This window comes from Medicago sativa, chromosome 4 (assembly GCF_051527215.1).
Source record: "Medicago sativa cultivar Bolivia chromosome 4, Bolivia_mono, whole genome shotgun sequence".
NCBI lineage: Eukaryota > Viridiplantae > Streptophyta > Magnoliopsida > Fabales > Fabaceae > Medicago > Medicago sativa.
This window is the reverse complement of record NC_140752.1, coordinates 48,382,064-48,403,791: the sequence shown is the minus strand read 5'-3', so window position 1 is coordinate 48,403,791 and position 21,728 is coordinate 48,382,064. Positions and strand designations below refer to the sequence as shown.

Sequence of the window (21,728 nt, the reverse complement as noted above, 5' to 3'; positions counted from 1 at the left end):
GGTTTCCCAATCCAGCAAGCCTGCTAAAGACAAAGGGAAAGTTGTTGCGAGCCCTCTGGAAGCCAACTTGGTCGAACTTGACCCCAGGTTCACCAAGGAGGACCTGAAGGAACAAAAACGAGAAAAGAAGGATCCGCTCAATGCGAAACTTCTTAGACCTATTCTTGATGGTGAGTTCGAGCTGGTCCCCTTCGGAAACGACCCCTCAAAAAACTTCAAAATAGGCAAGGATCTCCCCGAACTTGTCAAAGACCAGCTGATCGCCTGCCTCAAAGAGAACGCCGACCTATTCGCATGGAGCACGACCGACATGCCCGAAATCGACCCTAGCGTCGCTTGTCACCAGCTGACAGTAGATCCCGGAGTTAGCGATGTAGCCCAACGACGTAGAAAGCAGTCTCCTGAAAAATCAGAGGCTACAGAAAAAGTTGTAAAAGACCTCCTTGAGGCAAATTTTATTTCTGAGGCCAAATACACTACCTGGCTCTCCAATGTTGTACTTGTCAAGAAATCTAATGGAAAATGATGTGTGTGTTGACTATACCGATCTTCCTAACATCGATAAACTCGTAGATAATTCCTCCGGTTATAGACTTTTATCCTTCATAGACGCCTATGAAGGTGAGAAAAACACAAGAAGGGGGGTTGAATTGTGTTTTTAAAAATTCTTCGTTTCTCTAAGAACTGAACACACTGATCAGAAGCTAAGTGATACCGCTTCTGAAGTGATAATCAGAATCTGAACGCAGCGGAATAAAACACAGAGAGAGAAGAAGAAAGACACAAAGCAATTATACAGGTTCCTTCCACAAACCGGAAGTAGTCCTGTCCCTCTTGCACTTTCAAGGAGAGTTCACTAGAATGTAATATCTGATTACAATTGCTCAAGCACACAGCAAGAGACTTCCTTTGCTCAAGCACACTTTGCAAGAGTCTTCCTATGCTCAAGAACACAATCAAGAGACTTCTATGCTCAAGCACAACTGCAAGAGACTTTTAGACAAACAAGATTACACAGAAAATTGTTTGGGGTTGAACACTTGATATACAATCAGAGGTGCTCACAATACAAATCAGATACAGACTCAATAACTTAAGAATTTCTAAGATGAAACTTGAGGAACAGAAATTCTAAGTGAATGCAAAACAATTTCAGCAGAGGTTTGCCACTTGTAAAAATGTTGTGAGTATTTCGTTCAGCATTACCAAATCTCTAAGTCTTCATTCCTTTATATAGAGGTGTGAAAGAGACGTTGTGAAATTGCCAGCATATCAAAGAATTGTTGTTGAAGCTTGATCTTTCACCAATGATCTTTTCCCTGATTTGGTTGTTGTCCTATGAAGAACCAATTTGAAATCCATTCCTAATCCAAAGGAACATCTTTGCAGGCGAAGCCGTATTCTGGAGCTGTTTTCTTGTCTTGTAGCGTGGACACAAAATAGAGTAGTGGAGAAGGTGGTTGTACAGTTCGTACAATAGTACAATGTCAACACTTTCGTCCAAATTGCAAGCACATGCCTTCAAACACCTTTGAAATGACCGTTGCAAAGTTCCACTAATCTTCTGTTATCCTTTGATGAATTTCGATCCATGAAACAACTCTTGAATCCTTGAATTTTGCAAATCCAGTTGATCTTCAGCTTCTAGTGAAATGGCTTCTGATGAGGCAGCTTTTGATGTTGTAGCTTCTGATGATGACGTGGCGCTTCAGGACTTCTAGTCTTCAGGAGCACTAGTCTTCAGGAGCGCTTTTCTCTCTTCAAGAGCAAATTGACTTCAGGAGCGCCTTTTGTCTTCAGGAGCATATTGCCTTCAGGAGCGTCTAAGCTTCAAATTGTTGATTTATTTTGCTCTTTATTTGTTCTTCAGTACCAATTAATGATGTAAAAATTTAACTATGGTCCTGTACACTTGAACAAATATTAGCTAATCCAATTTACAATTTTTAATACCTTGTTATCATCAAAACTCATTAAGGTTCAATGGTAAACACATTTTGTTCCAACAATCTCCCCCTTTTTGATGATGACAAACAATAGTATTTAAAATTGATCAATTGTTGTTAATCTAATTAACAAGTTGACTTTGGGGTTCTGAGGTTTGTAAGCTCAGAGTCCGAGGTTTGAAAGCTCTAATTCCCCCTGAGTCTGATAGTCTTTAAGGTGAGGTTTGTAAGCTCCCCCTAAGTTCTATCCATGTTAATTAAATTCATTTTACGCATAATAATATCAGAGCTTAAAATTGAAAGAATTATCTTATAGATAAGAAGAATGGTTCAATTAATTTTATTTGAAATTTTGATACTCCCCCTTTTTGATACACCCCTTTTTAGGTAAAACACAAAGAAGTTTTTCAAAATTTTTCAAATACTATTAATGGGGCTCAGAGCCTTTGAATACTATCACATATACTCCCCCTTTTGTCATTAACAAAAAGCAATAAACAAAAAGAAGAGATGAGAAAAACATAAAATAAAGGTTCAGAGCATTATATATAACCATATAATTAAGGCGTATTAACCATCTTAAAAAAAATAAACTAATCAAAGCATAGCAAACAATATTATCAGAGCAAACACTAATTCACATGATATAAACAGTCATAATATTCAGAAGCGAAAAGAGTTCAGAAGCAGATAATAGTCAGAAGTGAAGACTAAGTCAGAAGCAGAAATAAAAGCATATAAATCAGAAGCATAAAGAAACAAAACAAGCTCTAGGTGTGCAACTAAGTGTTTGGATTATTTTGGCTCTCTAAAATCTTCTTCAGAATCTCTTGAGTTTCAACATATTTCCTATCCATTTCTGACTTGCAGTTTTCTTCCCTGATTCTTGATTGTTCCATTTCAGCTTCAATTTTCAACAGCTTCTGATCCTGCTCTTGTAGCTTCTGCTCCAATTCCTTATTCTTCTCTTTCAACACCAAATTCTCCTGAACTAGAGCCAGGTCAGGTGCAGCATTCTTCAAATTGATCTTTGAAAGGAATGACAAGTCCAGATCCTTTAGGTGAATATAGTTGGGAAGAAAATCTTCAGGTTCTCTTCCTCTGATGCTTAATGGATGCTTCACCCAAGTTACAAGGACCTCTATGTCTTCCATATCCTCATCAATCCCATTAATCCAGTTTTCCAATTTCTACTTGGCTTCCTCCTGAGCTTGTAGACATGAATCATGCAGAGTTGAAATCAGATTGATGACTCTCTCCTTAATCCTCCTCCATTGCTTCTGATAACTGATTTTGTGACCCAAGTCACTTCTTCCTTCAATCAGCCTGTGAACTTCAGAAGTAATGTCTTCCCACACACCTTGCAATATGAGAGAATCCAGGAAAATGGTGGGTGGTGAAGGTTGTTTGGAAGGTTTAGGAGGGGCTATGGGAACAATGGCTAGGTTAGTTAGTAATTGGCCATTTGTGGTTAAAGGTTGGCTGGTTGATGGTTGGTCAGCAATGGGGTCTATAACCATGTCAGAGGCATGATCACCTTGATCATCCTCATAATCTAAATCCGAAGTGAAGGATATACCATCATAGCGGGTTAATTGGATAGTTTGTACAGGAAACTGTGAAAGATTGGGTTGGCTCAGGAACAGGTTGTGCAGGAGCAGTTGATTCAGTTTCAGGTTCAGGTTCAAGAACAGTTGGTTCAGGAACGTGTGGTTTGGGAATGGATTGTTCAGGAACAAAAGTTTGTTGTTGTGGGGGTGAAGTGGTCTTTTCTGGTTCTGGTTGTTGTTGTTAGGGGCTTTCTGAAATGACCTTTTCAAAAGCAGATGCTTCAGGAGCCATTTCAGAGGCTGTTTGTGAGTTTGAATTAACCTCATCAGGTACAATTGTGTTGAGTGGTTGAATGTTTAAAGGTTGAGGGTGATGAAGGAGAATTCTATCTATGTATTGGTTTCTCATCTCAGAAATTTCTCCTAACTTTTGATCAATTATGTGACCAACAGGCTCATAGAAGCTTGTTTGAGAGGGTTTTGTGTGAGTTTTGGTTGATGTGGACTGGCTTTTTATTAGTCTATGGTAGCGGTGACCTAGGTGTTTATCATCATCAGAATCAGAAGATGATGATGAGGTTTCTGAAGAATTAGATGAGGAGTTGCTGGATATACTACAGGTTCTGTGTGAGAAGGAATATTACCTGTTGTAGACGCTTCTGAGCACTCAGCAGTTCTCTTCTAATCATATTCAGCAGTACCAGAAGTTATCAGCAATTGTGAAGCTTCTGAAGTTACCATCTCCTGTAGTTCAGTAGCAATCTCCAAAGCTTTTCCCGCAACTTCTACAACACCAGATGCAGCTGTAGCAGTTTCTGCTTCCTCAACAACATGAGGAAAATCCTTGATTCTCCTTACTGCTGGCTTCCTCTTCTTCTTTGGTATTACAGGTTGAATAGGAGCAATACCAACATTCAGGACCAAACTTGAATCCATGTCTTCAGCAACTTCTTCAATTGATGGTGCTGAGGAACCACCAATCTTGAGCTTGTCAGACGCAACTTTTGCTTTCTTTACAGATTTTTCAACTTCCAGGTATTCCTCTGCAGTCATCTTCCTCTTTGATTTTCTGCCTTTTGCTCGTGGCAGAGCACCACCATACATTTCTTCAGGTACATCATCCAGTCTGATGACCTTGTTCGTTGCTTCAAAGTGATCCTTGATGTAATACATCTGCACATCAAGAGGATCCTTTTTGCAAATGGGTGGAAAGTCTTTCATGAGATCAGACTTGGCACTGGATTCACTCAAGTTAGTTTCAAGCTTGGTGACATTGATGATCTGCTTCATATTCTTGAATGTTTGAGCATTTATGAAATTTCCAGTCTTAGTGTCAAGTAGCTTATCAGTGTAGGCTTCAACACTACTTAATCTGTCCAAAACACCTCCTTGATAAAATATTTCTGATAAGAGCTTTCCATAAGGTACCCAGAGTCTATTCTGCAACTGACTCTTTTTCAGACAATCAATCAAATACTTGAACATGTATTTGGGCACATTCACCTTTTCCTTCTTGATGAAGTGCTAGAGAAAAACTTTCTGTGCCAAAGTAGGTTTATCACTTCCACCACAAGGAAGCAGATTCTCATTTTGAATCTTCAGAAGGAGCTTCCTTTCCATGTCTAAATCAGCATACTTTCCTGCCCGCTTGGAGTTGAACATAGCCAGATTAACTTTTTCTTTCCAGAGGCGTTCTTCAGAACTTGAAATTTCAATTCCTGAATATTTCCCAGAAGCTTCTACACCAAGTACAGCTTCTATCTGCCATTCAGCAATAATAACTGGAATTCCACAGATGCTTGACCTGATCTGTGTGCACGTAAATGGTTCAAGTCCCATTTCTTTTCTTGTCTTTCCCTCCAGATTTGGATAAAGCAAAACCATTTGCCTTTCTTCAGCTATAGAAGCAGCTCTGTCATAAATTTGTGCTCTCACCCAGAAGTGCCTAACCAGGGCTTCGTATGTTGGTCCATTCAACATATTGATGTATTGCATAAGCCCTTGTTTTTCATAGTAACTTCTGATCCAGCAATCATGAAAGGCTAGAGAAGCAAAATCTACCGGATTTTCTATTTGTACCAATAACTCCCATTCTTCTAGTTTCATGCTTCTTCCTCTGAATACAAACAATTCAAAAGAGACAAACATACATAACATTAATGACATTGGGGGCGCGTGAAAGTACTTTTCAAAGCTATTAAATCATCATTGCCCTTTTAAGTTATACACCAATACAGATAAGCCACGTCAGAATTTCTCAGAGTAACTGCCATGTTAGTGGGCCAGGAATTACCAAATAAAGTAACTCCCAACGTTTCCACTATTTCAACTATTCAGGAGCATAAAATCCAGCTTCTGAACTTCAGATTCTGACGTCATCATCAGAAGCATGTTTTCCTCAGAACCTCAATAAAGAGTTTCTGATGGACCACAGCTTCTGAACTAACTTCAGAACCTAAAATCCTATTCAGGAGCAAGCAAGCATTTAATCAGACACAAAGTGCATGTTCAAATTTTTCTTTATAAAATCAAATCTTTCAACAGTTAAAGGCTTAGTGAATATATCAGCCCATTGATTCTCAGTATCAATGAATTGTATATCTAAAATTCCTTTTTGAACAAAGTCTCTGATAAAATGGTGTTTGATTTCAATAGGCATAGCTCTTGAATGCAAAATTGGATTTTTAGACAAAGAAATAGCAGCAGTATTATCACAATAAATGGGAATACTGTTAGCAATTATCTAATAGTCTTCCAACTGATGTTTCATCCAAAGTAGTTGTGAACAACAACTTGCAGCTGAAATGTATTCTGCTTCTGCTGTAGACATAGCAATTGTTGTTTGTCTTTTGCTAGCCCAGGATATAAGATTATCACCCAGAAATTGACAATTCCCACTGGTTGACTTTCGTTCAATCCTATCACCAGCATAATCAGCATCACAGAATCCAATTAGCTTATAATCTAAGGATTTCCTATAAAGGAGTCCAAGATTAGTTGTTCCTTTCAAATACCTGAAGATTCTCTTGACAGCAGTCATATGAGATTCTCTAGGATCTGATTGGAACCTTGCACACAAGCATACACTGAATAAAATATCTGGCCTAGATGCAGTGAGGTATAACAAAGAACCAATCATACCTCTATACAGCTTCTGATCTACTTTAGCTCCTTCATCTTCTTTGCTTAAGGTGCACGTAGGATGCATTGGAGTGTTCATCACTTTACAATCTTCAAGCTTGAACTTCTTCAGTAGCTCCTTTGTATACTTTGATTGATGAATATAAACTCCATCTTTGCATTGATTTATTTGAATGCCAAGGAAGAACTTCAGCTCTCCCATCATGCTCATTTCAAATTCATCCTGCATTAACTTAGAAAATTCCTTGCAAAGAGATGCATTAGTAGAACCAAATATTATATCATCAACATATATTTGTACAACAAGAATATCTTTCTCAAGGGTCCTTCTGAAGAGTGTTGTATCAACCTGTCCTCTTTTAAAATCATTTTTGATTAAGAAATTACTTAGTCTATCATACCAAGCTCTCAGAGCTTGTTTCAAGCCATATAGTGATTTCTTCAGTTTAAAAACATGATCAGGATATTTAATATCCTCAAATCCAGGAGGTTGCTTGACATACACTTCTTCTTCTATGACACCATTAAGAAATGCACTCTTGACATCCATTTGATATAATATTATGCCATGATTAACTGCATAGGAAAGAAGTAACCTGATTGCTTCCAATCTTGCAACTGGAGCAAATGTTTCAGTATAATCAATGCCTTCTTGTTGACTGTAACCTTGTGCAACAAGCCTTGCTTTGTTTCTTGTTACTTCTCCTTGCTCATTCAACTTGTTTCTAAATACCCATTTTGTTCCAATAATGTTCTTGTGCTGAGATTTGGGTACCAGATCCCATACATCATTTCTTTGAAATTGATTCAACTCTTCTTGCATAGCTAAGATCCATCCATCATCTGAAAGTGCTTCATCAACTGTTGTAGGTTCAATCGTTGAGATCAGTCCAATCATTGACTCTTCTTGTCTAAAGTATGATCTTGTTCTTCTTGGACTATCTTTGTTTCCAATGATTAGCTCCTCAGAATGTGAAGACTTGTGCTTGAATGTGTTTCTGGGAGGATCTGCTTGATGTGAGCCATCTTGTGCTTCATCAGAAGCAACTTCATCTTGCCCTTCTGATGTGGGTTCAGCTTCTGGACTTTCTTCAGTTTCAACTATCTGATCAGGTTCTGGAGTAACTTCAAGAACCTGTATCTCTGCAAAACTTTCACCTTGCTTTGAAGTTTTATCTTCAAGCTCTTTGTCATCAAATCTGACGTGCATAGATTCTTCAACACACAATGTTTCTGAATTATACACTCTGTATGCCTTTGACCTTTCAGAGTAACCTAAAAAGATTCCTCTTTGGGCCTTGGCATCAAATTTCTTTAGGTAGAGCTTGTTATTCAGAATGTAACATGTACATCCAAATTGATGAAAGTAAGAGATATTGGGTTTCCTTCCTTTAAAGAGTTCATATGTTGTTTTCTCTAAAATAGGTCTGATATAGATCCTGTTCTGGACATAACATGCTGTATTCACTACTTCTGCCCAAAAATGTTTTGGTAAATTGTTTTCATGGATCATGGTTCTGGCCATTTCTTGTAAAGTTCTATTCTTTCTTTCTACAACCCCATTTTGTTGTGGAGTTCTAGGAGAAGAGAATTCATGGATAATTCCATGTTTTTCACAAAAAGCTTCAAATGGCTCATTTTCAAATTCTCCACCATGATCACTTCTGATTTTCAAAATCTTTGATTCTTTTTCAGATTGAATTTGAGTGCAGAAATTACTGAATACATCACAAGGAACATCTTTACTCTTTAGGAATTTTACCCAAGTCAATCTGCTATAATCATCAACAATGACTAATCCATATTTGCTTCCATATAAGGATGCAGTACTGACTGGTCCAAATAAATCAATATGGAGTAGTTCTAAGGGTCTGGAGGTTGAAACAATGTCTTTGGTTTTAAAAGATGATTTCATAATTTTCCCTCTCTGACATGCACCACAAAGTGCATCTGAATGATAGTCAATGTCTGGTAGCCCTTTGACAAGTTGTAACTTACTAAGCTTTGAGATTAATCTCCAGTTAGCATGTCCTAATCTTCTGTGCCACATCCATTTCTTATCATTCACTGATAGAAGGTAAATCACCTTCTGATCAGCCAGTTCAGAAAAATTGATTTTGTAGACATTATCAACTCTTTTTCCCTTAAACACAATGGATTTGTCTTCCTTGTTGATTACAGTACAGTTGGTTTTCTCAAAAAGCACATCATAACCATTATCATAAAATTGACTAATGCTCAAAAGGTTATGTTCAAGACCATCTACCAACCATACATTATTAATAGAGGTAGAGGAATTACCAATAGTTCCTGTACCTATGATTTTGCCAGACTGGTTGCCTACAGATTTCACATTTCCTCCCTCTTTCATTGTTAGGCTGAGGAACATGGACTTCTCTCCTGTCATGTGCCTTGAGCAACCGCTGTCTAGGTACCATGATCTTTGCTTTGGCGCTGCTCTTAGACATACCTGTATCATTGACATTTTCAGATTTAGGTACCCATTGTCCTATGTGTCATGGAAGGTTAGTACTTGAGGCTTTACTCTTCACTTCCTGTACCTTGTGCTGTGAGTTGGGTTGCTTCTGATTAACCATCACCTTAGGTTTTGGTACTTCAGAAGCAGTAACTGTCTTCTTCTGAAACTTAGACTTCAGAACCTCAGATTTTGGTTTCACCAGACTCTGAGGAACAGGTTCTGATCTTTTCAGGATCCTGATCTTTGAAGTCTTGGAATCAGATTTGATCATAGCCTTTGGCTTAGAGTTCCTTGGCTTTGATATAATCTTAGCCTTAGAGCTAGAAGCTTCAGGTTCTGATTGAACGACAGTTTCCAACTCAGCACCTTCAGGTACAAAAACTGTTTTCAGACCTTCCTTGATGCATTCACAACATGCTTTGAGACTGATTTCATTAGGTTTCCCTCCTGAAAAACCAATCCCTTTTCCATTGTTTCTGTAAATGCTATAAATCATAGAAGCCACTCTGCTTCTGTCAATGCCAGATATGATAAAATCTTCAAGAGGAATTTCATGGTTGCTTAAAGGTTTTTCATTACACTTTTCTTGTAGCTTCTGACATAAGAACCTGAGCTGATCTTCATAAGTTTTACACATGAAGTCAAAGCCTCTAAGTCCTTGTTCAGAAGCTTTCAGATCTAATAGAGTTGATTTTTGCTGTTTTACCAAATCAGCATATTTTTCTTTTAAATCCTTCAACTCATTGGTTCTTACTTTAAAATGTGTAAGAAGTTCTTTAAGTGACTCAACAAGTTCATCTCTGGGAATCTTAGAATATACCTCATTTTCATCTTCTGAGTCTGAATCTGATCCTGCTTCTGAAGTTGCTGTAGCTACCAACACAACAGCTACCTTTGCGTCTTCATCAGCTTCCTCTTTGTCAGATCCAGATTCACTTCCCAAATCATCCTAGGTTGCCATTAAACCCTGCTTAATCTGCTTCTTGAATTTGCTTGGTTTGAATGTTGACTTCTTTGACTTGTCCTTTGACTTTTCCTTCTGAAGATCAGGGCAATCAGCAATGAAATGTACAGGCTTCTTACAGTTGAAGCATCCCTTCTGATCTTCTTTCCTTGAGCTTCTGGAGTTGCTCCTTCTGGTTAGAAACTTTCTGTTCTTCTTGGCCAGATACTGAAGTCTGTTGGAGAGCATGGCCATTTCAACAGCATCTGGTTCAGAATCTGAACTTGATGGTTCTTCTTCTTCAAATTCAACTACTTTGAGAGCTTTTGATGACTTGCCTTTGGATGGAAGAGCTATTGATTTACTTTTCTTAGTAGACTCATGTTCATTAAGACTTAACTCATGAACTTTGAGAGAACTAACAAGATCTTCGACACTTAAAGTGTTTAAATCTTTAGCTTCCTCAATGGTAGTCACCTTTGGTCTCCATCTAGCAGGCAAGCTTCTAAGTATCTTGCTCAAATGGTCAGAAGCAACATAACTCTTCTTTAGAATCTGTAGCCCAGAGACTAAGGTTTGAAACCTTGAGTACATCTCCTCAATAGTTTCATCATCATTCATCTTGAATAATTCATACTGATGTACAAGCATGAGAGCCTTTGCTTCTCTGACCTTCTTGCTGCCTTCATAGTTTGAATAGAGAGAAGCAAACATAGCTTTAGCAGTGGACTTGTCACTCATCTTCATATACTCTGCTTTAGGAATAGCAGTGACAAGTGCTCCTCTGATAGTATGATGCTTCTTGTAGAGTTTCTTCAACTCAGGAGTATGTTTCTTTCTATCAACAACATCTCCTTCTTCATCAAGAACTAAGTCACCAACACCTTCTTCTAGAATATCCCATAGTTCTTCATCTAAACTCATGATATAACTATAGAAGTTTGTTTTCCACCAAGAAAATTCTTCAGCATCTCCGTTGAACTTTGGAATCTTCCCAACACTGGATTTCTTACTGTCACTATAATCATGTGAAACATTATTATAGCTAGTTTGACCAGGAGTAGGAGTTGGGGATCCACCAGACATGTTTTTCTCAGATCTTGGACTGTTACACTGTTAGGTGTTATCAACAGAACCAAGGCTCTAGATACCAATTGAAGGTGAGAAAAACACAAGAAGGGGGGTTGAATGGTGTTTTTAAAAATTCTTCGTTTCTCTAAGAACTGAACACACTGATCAGAAGCTAAGTGATACCGCTTCTGAAGTGATAATCAGAATCTGAATGCAGCAGAATAAAACAGAGAGAGGAAGAAGAAAGACACAAAGCAATTATACACAAACCGGAAGATGTTTTGTCCCCCTTGCACTTCCAAGGAGAGTTCACTAGAACGTAATATCTGATTACAATTGCTCAAGCACACAGCAAGAGACTTCCTTTTCTCAACCACACTTTGCAAGAGTCTTCCTATGCTCAAGAACACAATCAAGAGACTTCTAGACAAACAAGATTACACAGAAAATTGTTTGGGGTTGAACACTTGATATACAATCAGAGGTGCTCACAATACAAATCAGATACAGACTCAATAACTTAAGAATTTCTACGATGAAACTTGAGGAACAGAAATTCTAAGTGAATGCAGAACAATTTCAGCAGAGGTTTGACACTTGTAAAAATGTTGTGAGTCTTTCGTTCAGTATTACCAAATCTCTAAGTCTTCACTCCTTTATATAGAGGTGTGAAAGAGACGTTGTGAAATTGCTAGCATATCAAAGAGTCGTTGTTGAAGCTTGATCTTTCACCAATGATCTTTTGCCTGATTTGGTTGTTGTCCTATAAAGAACCAATTCGAAATCCATTCCTAATCCAAAGGAACATCTTTGCTGGCGAAGCCGTATTCTGGAGCTGTTTTCTTGTCTTGTAGCGTGGACACAAAACAGAGTAGTGGAGAAGGTGGTTGTACAGTACGTACAATAGTACAATGTCAACGCTTTCGTCCAAATTGCAAGCACATGCCTTCAAACACCTTTGAAATGACCGTTACAAAGTTCCACTAATCTTCTGCTGTCCTTTGATGAATTTCGATCCATGAAACAACTCTTGAATCCTTGAATTTTGCAAATCCAGTTGATCTTCAGCTTCTGGTGAAATGGCTTCTGATGAGGCAGCTTCTGATGTTGTAGCTTCTGATGATGACATGGCGCTTCAGGACTTCTAGTCTTCAGGAGCACTAGTCTTCAGGAGCACTTGACTTCAGGAGCGCTTTTCTCTCTTCAGGAGCAAATTGACTTCAGGAGCGCTTTTTGTCTTCAGGAGCATATTGCCTTCAGGAGCGTCTAAGCTTCAAATTGTTGATTTCTTTTGCTCTTTATTTGTTCTTCAGTACCAATTAATGATGTAAAAATTTAACTATGGTCTTGTACACTTGAACAAATATTAGCTAATCCAATTTACAATTTTTAATACCTTGTTATCATCAAAACTCATTAAGGTTCAATGTTAAACACATTTTGTTCCAACAACCTATTCTGGGTACAACCAGATACCCATGGCTGAAGAAGATAAAATGAAAACAGCCTTCATGACCGAATCAGGGAACTATTACCACAATGTAATGCCCTTCGGTCTGCGAAACGCGGGGGCTACTTATCAACGTATGATGAACAAAGTCTATGACAAGACACTTCTGGGCGACATTCTCAACGTCTACATCGACGACATGATTGTAAAATTCCAACAAGAGGTGGATCATGCCGCTCATCTCAAAAGAGTGTTCGAGCAAACTCGGAAGTACAACATGCGACTCAACCTAGAAAAATGCACTTTTGGAGTCCAAGCGGGTAAATTCCTTGGTTTCTATCTGACCGAAAGAGGAATCAAAGCAAATCCAGATAAATGCCGCGCATTTACTGAACTTCCAACACCCCATTCCAAGAAGCGCATCCAAACGCTCAACTAAATGCTGACCGCTCTCTCCAGATTTGTGGCTAAATCTGCTCAACACGCACTTCCTTTCTTCAAACTCTTGAGGAAGGAAACGAAGTTCGAATGGACGGACGAGTGCGAGACCGCCTTAAAGCATCTCAAAGAAACCCTCTCCGCGCCACCAGTGCTCTCGCGGCCCGATCAAGGTGAAGTACTGTACATATATCTCTCTGTTTCCTCTGACGCAGTGAGCACCGTTCTCATTAGAGAAACAGCGAAGTGACATAAACCGGTATACTTCACCAGCAAAGCATTGTTAGGACCTGAAACGAGGTACCAGAGAATTGAAAAGGTAGCTCTCGCACTCCTCACAGCAGCACGAAGATTGAGGCAGTATTTTCTAGCGCACGCAGTAATAGTCAGGACGGACCAACCCATCAGACAAATCTTGGGTCGCCTAGACGTAGCTGGTCGGATGATGAAATGGTCACTCGAATTGTCCGAGTTCGACATTCGCTACGAATCCAGAAAGGCACTGAAGGTACTAGTGTTCGCCGACTTCCTCGCGGAGATAACTTTCCCAGCTGAGGATAGTTCTGAAGAATGGACCGTCTTCGTAGACGGATCATCCAACTCCAAGGGAAGCGGAGCCGGAATAATTGTAGAAGACAACAAAGGTATCGTTGTCGAAATTTCCCTCGCTTTATCTTTCCCTGTTACCAATAACACTGTAGAGTACGAGGCCTTCCTGGCTAGCTTACGAACCGCCAAAGACATGGGGGCCAAAAAGTTTAAAATCTTCACAAACTCGCAACTAGTGGCTTCCCAAGTCACGGGAGAGTTCCAAGTAAAGGAAGACCACCTCCAAAAATACGTCCAGTTAGTACTAGAGAAGATGAAAGAATTCGAAGCCATCGAAGTAACTCCCGTTCCTCGCGAACAGAATACTCGGGCAGACATTTTTTCGAAACTCGCAAGTACGCGAACTGCGAACGGAAACAAAACAGTAATACAGGAGGTCCTCGGCGAACCAAGCATCCGGGACAGAGGAAATCTGCTTCAAGAGATCAATACGATCATCGGAATGGAAGACTGGAGAGGACCCATCTCTCGATACATAGAGAATGGCGAACTCCCTGTCTATCCGTAGGAAAAGGCAAGATTGAAGAGAAGGGCCTGCTCGTTCACTCTGGTGGAAGGAACCTTATACAAAAGAGGTTTCATCATTCCACTAATCAAGTGTTTGGGACCCAACGAAACCCAAAAAGTTCTCGCCGTCGTTCATGACGGCATCTGCGGACAACACCTTGGTGCAAAAGCTCTTACAAAAAAGTCCTATGAGCGGGATACTATTGGCCTACCATGTTAAAGGACGCCCAAGCTTATGTGGACCTCTGTGATAAATGCCAGCGACACGGGGACATGCACCTAGCACCCCCTGCTGAGCTAACATCCTTAGTTTCCCCTTGGCCTTTTGCATGGTGGGGCATTGACCTTTTGGGACCATTCCCCAAAGCCACTGGGCAGCTGAAATATCTGGTCGTCGCAATCGACTACTTAACCAAATGGATCGAAGCAGAACCATTGGCCAAAATCACAGCCAAAAACGTACTCCGCTTCTTCAAAAGGAACATCCTAGCAAGATTTGGAGTATCGGCACTAGTGATATCCGACAATGGTACACAGTTCATGGACCAAAGGTTCCAGGACTACCTAAGGAACATCGGCATCAAACAAAGCTTCACCTCCGTCGAACAGCCTCAAGCCAATGGCCTCGTCGAGGCTGCAAATAGGGACATTCTACAGGGGATACAAAGAAGGCTAGACACGGCCAAAACTCAACGGGCTGAAGAGTTACACGCGATCCTTTGGGCCTACAGAACTACTCCCCACTCCACGACCGGCGAGTCACCTTTTCGACTCACATACGGGACAGAGGCAGTCTTACCCATTGAGCTAACCGAACTCACATGGCGTACATACGCCAGCACTGACTTCCCAGCCAATACGGCAAATCTGCATGAAGAACTCGAATTTGTTGACGAAGTTAGGATCGGGGCAACCCTACGAGAGGCAGCGCTAAAACAAAAAATAGCCGCTCGCCACAGCCAAAAGGTCATAAAAGGAGAATTCGAAGTGGGCGACCTCGTTCTCCGGCGAAAACAGAAGGATTCTGAAGAAGGGAAACTCGTCGCCAACTAGGACGGCCCCTACAAGATCTGGATGAAGACCGGAATGGGGGATTACAGACTTGAAGATCTCCACCAAAACGCAATTCCAAGGACTTGGAATGCAGAAAAACTCAAAAAGTATTACACTTAGATGGCAGACAACGCCAATTTACTCTAGTGTACATACTCAGTTCGACACAACGAACTCTTCGCTCTCAAACGAGCAAATAAACGGAGGAGGAAAGTCGTGCCACTCCAAATCCAAAAAGAAAAAGGATGAGAGGAATTTATACAGCAAGTTCTTTCACTCCTCGGTATGTACGCTTACCGCTGCGACATCATTGCTCGACATGTTAGGTAGAACCCCAGCTCGCGATGGGTGATTCACACCTCAGTGCATTGAACTTAGAATGGTTTCTTCGTTCATCCGCTGTTACACGTCCATAACTTTGGACACACATTCAGATAAACAATCTCTTAGATGTGCAGTACTTTTGACTAATACTCCGCGTAAACAATCGGAAACCTCCTGCCCGAGCTCTTCCACGCAAGACAACGCAAAGGTACAACTTTCCAAACAAAGTAACTAACTACCTAGGAAGAAAAGGGCAAAGCTTTGATTTCATCAAAGTCAAAGTAACAAGAAGTTAGGCGGGCATGCTAAACTCTCCAGTCATTAAATCACTTCGTCGAAATAATGATTGCGGGGGGTAGTCCATTCCACCACAGCAAAACACACTTCGGCTTAAGAGCTCCGCACTTCAGAAGCGAACAACAAATACAAGTCGAACAGTTAAGGGCATACGAATTATTGCAGTCTGTCAAACACACAAGATAGATAATTCGCTGTCAACAAATACTTCAAACAATATTAAAAAGCCTCGCACAACGAGCATTCAAATTCAAAACATTATGCCGGAAGTAAATCATGCATTTCAGAGCAAATGTTTAAAAAGCAAGATACGTACGAGCCACGAAGGGTCGCATAATGTCAGTGGCGCAAAGGCCGGTTAAACAAAACCAAAAAATATATTACAGGGCAACACAAAGCCCGGGCCTTTCAGACATGCCCATCATCGTCTTGGTCAACAATTTCTCCATTCCTTACATACTCCAGGAAGTTAAGCCCATCCACACAAAATTGCACGCCAGGGTTCACCACCTTGAGTTGCTCAATAGCATTTTCAAAGCCATGACGTGCAGCACCTACAAGGTTCCTTTCCAGCTCTTCTAGCTTGTACACCAAGGCAGGACGGGCCAACACCGCCGTATCCTCAGTCTCATCTTCACCAGGCTGCGTTGCATCACGGAGAGCATCTTCGAGAGCTCTTTTCTCTGTAGCAAATTTGACGCGAGCCTCGGTCAGCTCACGACGGCAGCGGGACCCCATCTCCGCTTTCTCCTCCAAGAAAGCGATCATCTGGTCCTTCTCAGAAGCACCCGCCTTAAGAGCAACCACCTCCGCATCCAGATCGGCCACCTTCTTGGCCGTTGCCTCCCGTTCGCTAGCAAGAGCATCAGCACACACAACCTCCTCCATAGATGAGTTGTTGAGGAAGACGGCGACTTCCAAGGCCCTCATGGCGCCAACGACCCCTTCAGTTACAGCATGAGCTCGACCAGCAGTCCCCAAATCTCGGATCGCCTTCAACTCGAAGTCACCAAGGTACAACGAAGCCTGAGGACCAAAGCGATCCAACTGAGACCACACCCTCGGAAGCTGAAACAAGCCTTCATCAGCGGGAGGGACACCCCCAGAAGGAGCAACATCCTGAACTTGGACCTGCTTGCCTTTGTCAAGAGCAGTGATCCTTTTCCTCTTCAGAGGAACTTCCTCCTCCTCCGCCTGTTCATCAGTCAAACGAACGGGGAACCATGCTTCCGCCGTCCGTTCTCGTTGCTCATCTCTCTTTCTGTTGCCGCTACCTTGTCTAGTAACATTCTGGTTAGCCTTGTTCACTAGGGAACGAATGTGAGACATTTTTCCTGCACGTGAAAAACAAAGATGAATCATTAATCGGAGAACTCAAGCGAACAGATAAAGAAAAACAACAGCACTAGCATATCGAGGAGAGCCAGTGGATTCTTAGAAAACACCAACGCACGAGTATCAATCAAACGAGGCCGGGTAACCAGATTCCCCCGCGAATCTAACACCGGGTTGCCCCCTCATCAACAATCTCCGACCGGGAAAAGGAGTTCACAAACCCAACGAGTTTGGCAAAACTATCTTTGTCGCGGTCGGTCAAACGGTCATAGTTATACCTATACATATTGGACTCATGTTTCAGGTGATCGCGGCTCCAACTAAAATGGAAATGAGGAACACGCGCAGACGTGACACCGTTCTCCCCGTGAGGCCGCTCAACAACCCTCAGGACGCTCTGGAACGCTCCTTCCGTCCGAGGTCTCACCAAAAAGAATCTCTCGTGGAACCTGGCGACACCGTTACTAAAGGCCTCAAAGAGGGATGAGCGTTGGCGGAATGACACCCAGTTACAGCCGCCGGCTTTATCCAAATTTTACTGGACATTGAAGATAGCAAAGAAAAGATCTTTTGAGGCAGGAAGTCGAAGGAAACCACACACCAATTCAAAAGCCATCATCTAGGCAAAGCAGTCTGTCTTCAATTGGGAGGGGCACAATTCCAACCATCCTAAGACACTGATCTGGAAAAAGGAAAAAGGAAGCCTAAAGCCCACTTCATTGAAGGTTGCTTCGTACATAGGGAAACGATCTCTCGGGAAGCGCGAACATACTCGGTCCGCAGCTTTGGGAAAGAGAATTTCCCAATCTTCTCTCCTCCCTATCGGACATCGCAGAACTATCCCGACACCATCTGTAGCAAAAATGGGACGACGTTCCTAAGATTTCCTCGCCTACCCAAGAGTCAATAGACATTGCACCATTATTTTCTCCTAAGTTCCCCACCATGGCCAGACCTGAAAGGAGTAAAACATGGAGAAAGTCACTGTCATCTCCTCCAAATCTAACAGGTTCAATCACAGAGAAAATTCTAGAAGGTTCAGGGGTGCTATAAAAGCCTACGCTACGGCTAACCCTAACCCTAAAATCTAAGCATGTCGCCAATGTTCTTCTAAATGCTAATAGAAAACAGACATCATATTTGCAAAGACTTCTGATGACGGTGCAAACCGCCATGTCCAACGGCGGAAACCTTCGAGTCGGAAACACTTCTGCCCTAAGAGCATACATTCCTAAAGGAAACACAAATGCAAAAACAAAAAGAGCTATCAGAATGTTACCTATTACAACGAAAGGATTGAACTTGGAAGTAGAAAGTTGAAGGACTAGATGGTTTCGCCTTGAGAAACTCTGAAAGAAATCCTAAGTCTTGGTGAGAATGAAAACGAAGTGGTATTCCAAACAACGTTTTGACTATTTATACTCGTTTCATAAACCACTCAAAAGGCACAGCCTCCTATCCAATACAGTCCTTCACACATGACTCTACCTTCCTGCAACGTTCCTACGGTCCTGATCTGATCAAACCACTCATCCAAAGGCCCTGATCCTTCGCAACGGTTCCTAGAACGTCAAGACTGAATCAACGGTTACGGTGACACCTCAGGAACACAAACCGAGAACACTCTACAGACTATAGGTACTCAAGTGCCTCAATAGCCTTTACACATGTCATACGGAAACCAAAGGTCATGTCTCTTCAGTTTCTCCCTCAAGACGTGGACATTAATTGCGGAATGACATTCGACCAAACTCTTTGGCGAGGGAACCTTTCAGTCTAACCTTACTTGCCGAACACCGGCATGACGAACATAACTCACCAATGTGGCAAATTCACTCAGATACAGGGCGAACAGAGCTAAGAGATAGGCGAGTCCGCTCGTTCGGCCTCTCAACGCTCCCAATCGTCCTCGTAAATCACCTCCTGAGTTTGAAGTGCCCGCAAATTCTGGCGAGCTAATCCCTCATCGCGAGGAAAATTTTCGAAAAACAAACATCATCTGGCGGTCTGTCACGAAGGGGCGAACGCTCGCACTTAAGTCATCACTCTTCGCCAAGAGTAACGACTTGGGGGGCTACTGTTCCGGACAGGCCAAAAGAATCCTTGGCCCACTACTTAGGCCCAATACAATCCAAAGGCCAAACTCCACATTTGGCATCATTGCTTGCAACATACCCTCTCTCCGTGAGGGGGGTGCACGAAGCAAACGAGATCGGTTCAAACGAACCTCAATGTCTCTTTGCACATTTTGCACGTTCCCGCAATAAACTCTCTGGCGATTACACTTCCCACGATTTCGTAACCGCCAGAGCCAGGTGTGCCTCCTCAACGGCTCTGCAACCCTCCGCCTCTATAAATAGGGGACTCAATGCAGTCCCCAAGGTAGAACTCTTTCTTCCTCTCAAACCCTCACTATCTGAATCTCTACTGACTTGAGCGTCGGAGTGCCTGCAGGTACACATCCCCCATCCGCTCCAACAAGCATCCCAACACATTCTACCACCGTAGCAACCACCGCATTCAGAGCACCGGCAGTCACCTTCTAGTCAGGTACGATCAAAAGTGTATATGAAAGTGAATTTCTCATGTGAATTATTTGAGATTTGATTTGATTCTTTATGTCAACTGTTTATATTGATTATGATTGATGTAAAGCTTACCCCCAGTGGTTTTGACCGCCTACCTGTTTGTATGAATGGGTAGACGAAGTGCAGGAGTAGTTTGCTTTCAGTGAGTTGCTTGGTGATTGCTTGGATAGAGGGAGCTAATCTTTGTTGTCGGTTCTTTAGAGTCTTAGGTCTAGGCTCTGATTAGGTGTCAGTATTTTGATTTCTGGATTTGCTTATGATTGTGGAGATTTTACCCATTTGTCAGGTCTTGGAGATTTTCTTTATGAGTTTATGTTGATCTTATGACATGTAAACTTTGGTGATGTATGATTTTTATCCGCTGCGACTGTTGAGAATTTTTATATATGCATGTTGTTGGAATTTTGTCGAAGACGTAGCGTCTATTTCTTGAATATATTCTTTATTCGCGTGTTTTATCGCTTTAATAGAAATAGGGCGTTACAATTGCCAGTACAGAAACTATCTGGTTTTCCTCAACATGGTTTCACACTGTTTCAATTATCGATACTCCCGTTGATGCCCCCAACTTTGGCACCTGACATTGTACCTCCAATTGTGTTGCCAATTATGTCACCTCAAGTATTACATGACCCCGACAATGCTAATCTTGAGGTCCATCCACCTCTAGTTGACAATCCTTCCAGCAATGCAATACTGGAGGTTCCAGCTTCAATTCATAATCCTTCGGGTAATGTTGAATTCGAGGTTCCTCCACTCCAACTTGATATTCCTTTTGGTGATGACAAAGTGGAGGTTGCACCTTAAGTTGAGTTCTTTTGTCAATGCCAACTTCGTGGTGCCAACACCAGAAGTTAACCTTTCTATTTATCATCGAGAACAATTTACTACTAAAAGAAAATTCAAATCACGAGATGAGTTGTTGGTATGGATTCGAGAAGAAGCATGGACGCTATGATTTAATGTTGTTATTGGAAAATCAGATAATATTGGAAATTGTAGAAATGCAAGTGTTATAGTGATATGTGAAAGATGGGGTTCTTATATTGAGTACAAGAAGTTATACAAGCCTAAGATATCTGTCTCGGTGAAATCTGAGTGTCTATTTTGTGTGCGAGTTTAATTGTTGATTGTCGGTGATTGAGCCTTAAAGTTGTTTACAGAACACATAACCATAAGTTGGCCAAAGTGTTGAAAGGTCATAAAATTGTTGGACATCTGAACCAAAATGATAATAAACTCCATTTTGAGTTGACAAACTTAATGGTTCCTCCAAGATATATTCAGACCATTTTAAGGAGTAGGAACAGTCCAATTGCAACAACTATCAAACATATTTATAATACGTCACAAGTATAAACAGTTTATTAGGGCTCCACAATCAGAAATGCAGCATCTCATGAAATCCTTGGTTGAGAATAAATATGTGTATCGCTATAGGAAGTATGCTGATTCCAATGATGTCAGAGATACTTCCTAGACACGTCTGGATCCCATCAAGTTTTTTAACACATTTCTTATTGTGTTTGTGTTAGATTCCACTTATAAGACCAACAAATATTATCTTCTATTGCTTGAGTTTGTTGGTGTCACTTCTACAAAGTTGACATTCTTAATTGAATTTGGTTATATTATAACGTCACTTAGGATGTTGATATTACGCCCTCTGTTTATTCTTAAGTATCTTTTTCATAAAAAAAATATATTATTACTATTTAGCCATCCTTTTCAAAGTTCAATGAAATATTAAATGTTGTTTTTCTAATACTACTCTTAGTCATTTATCGTGGAGACAAAAATATACAAAACGAGATAGCAAATGAATAAAAGTATTATGGAAAAAAGAGAAATAATTATATCAAAAGTAATCACCCCATCTTATAATATAAGAAAAGACATTTATCTTTTAGGAAACGCTAACATGTGCTATTATGGAACAATTTAAAAAATTAAATATAGAAATATTTTCTTGAAATTGTGTATTCAATGTTGTAAAA

At 40.9% G+C, this 21,728-nt stretch overlaps 2 protein-coding genes across 2 annotated transcripts; one reads left to right on the top strand and one right to left on the bottom strand.

The window, feature by feature from the left end:
* Nucleotides 1-5,020: 5,020 nt before the first annotated feature.
* Nucleotides 5,021-5,602, bottom strand: LOC146929470 (uncharacterized). The gene has a single exon (XM_085707335.1). It carries the CDS (start codon nt 5,600-5,602, stop codon nt 5,021-5,023), a length of 582 nt encoding a protein of 193 aa, XP_085563461.1.
* Nucleotides 5,603-13,019: 7,417 nt separating this feature from the next.
* Nucleotides 13,020-14,135, top strand: LOC146929469 (uncharacterized). The gene is made up of 2 exons (XM_085707334.1): nt 13,020-13,201; nt 13,292-14,135. Exons 1-2 carry the CDS (start codon nt 13,020-13,022, stop codon nt 14,133-14,135), a joined length of 1,026 nt encoding a protein of 341 aa, XP_085563460.1.
* Nucleotides 14,136-21,728: the final 7,593 nt, after the last annotated feature.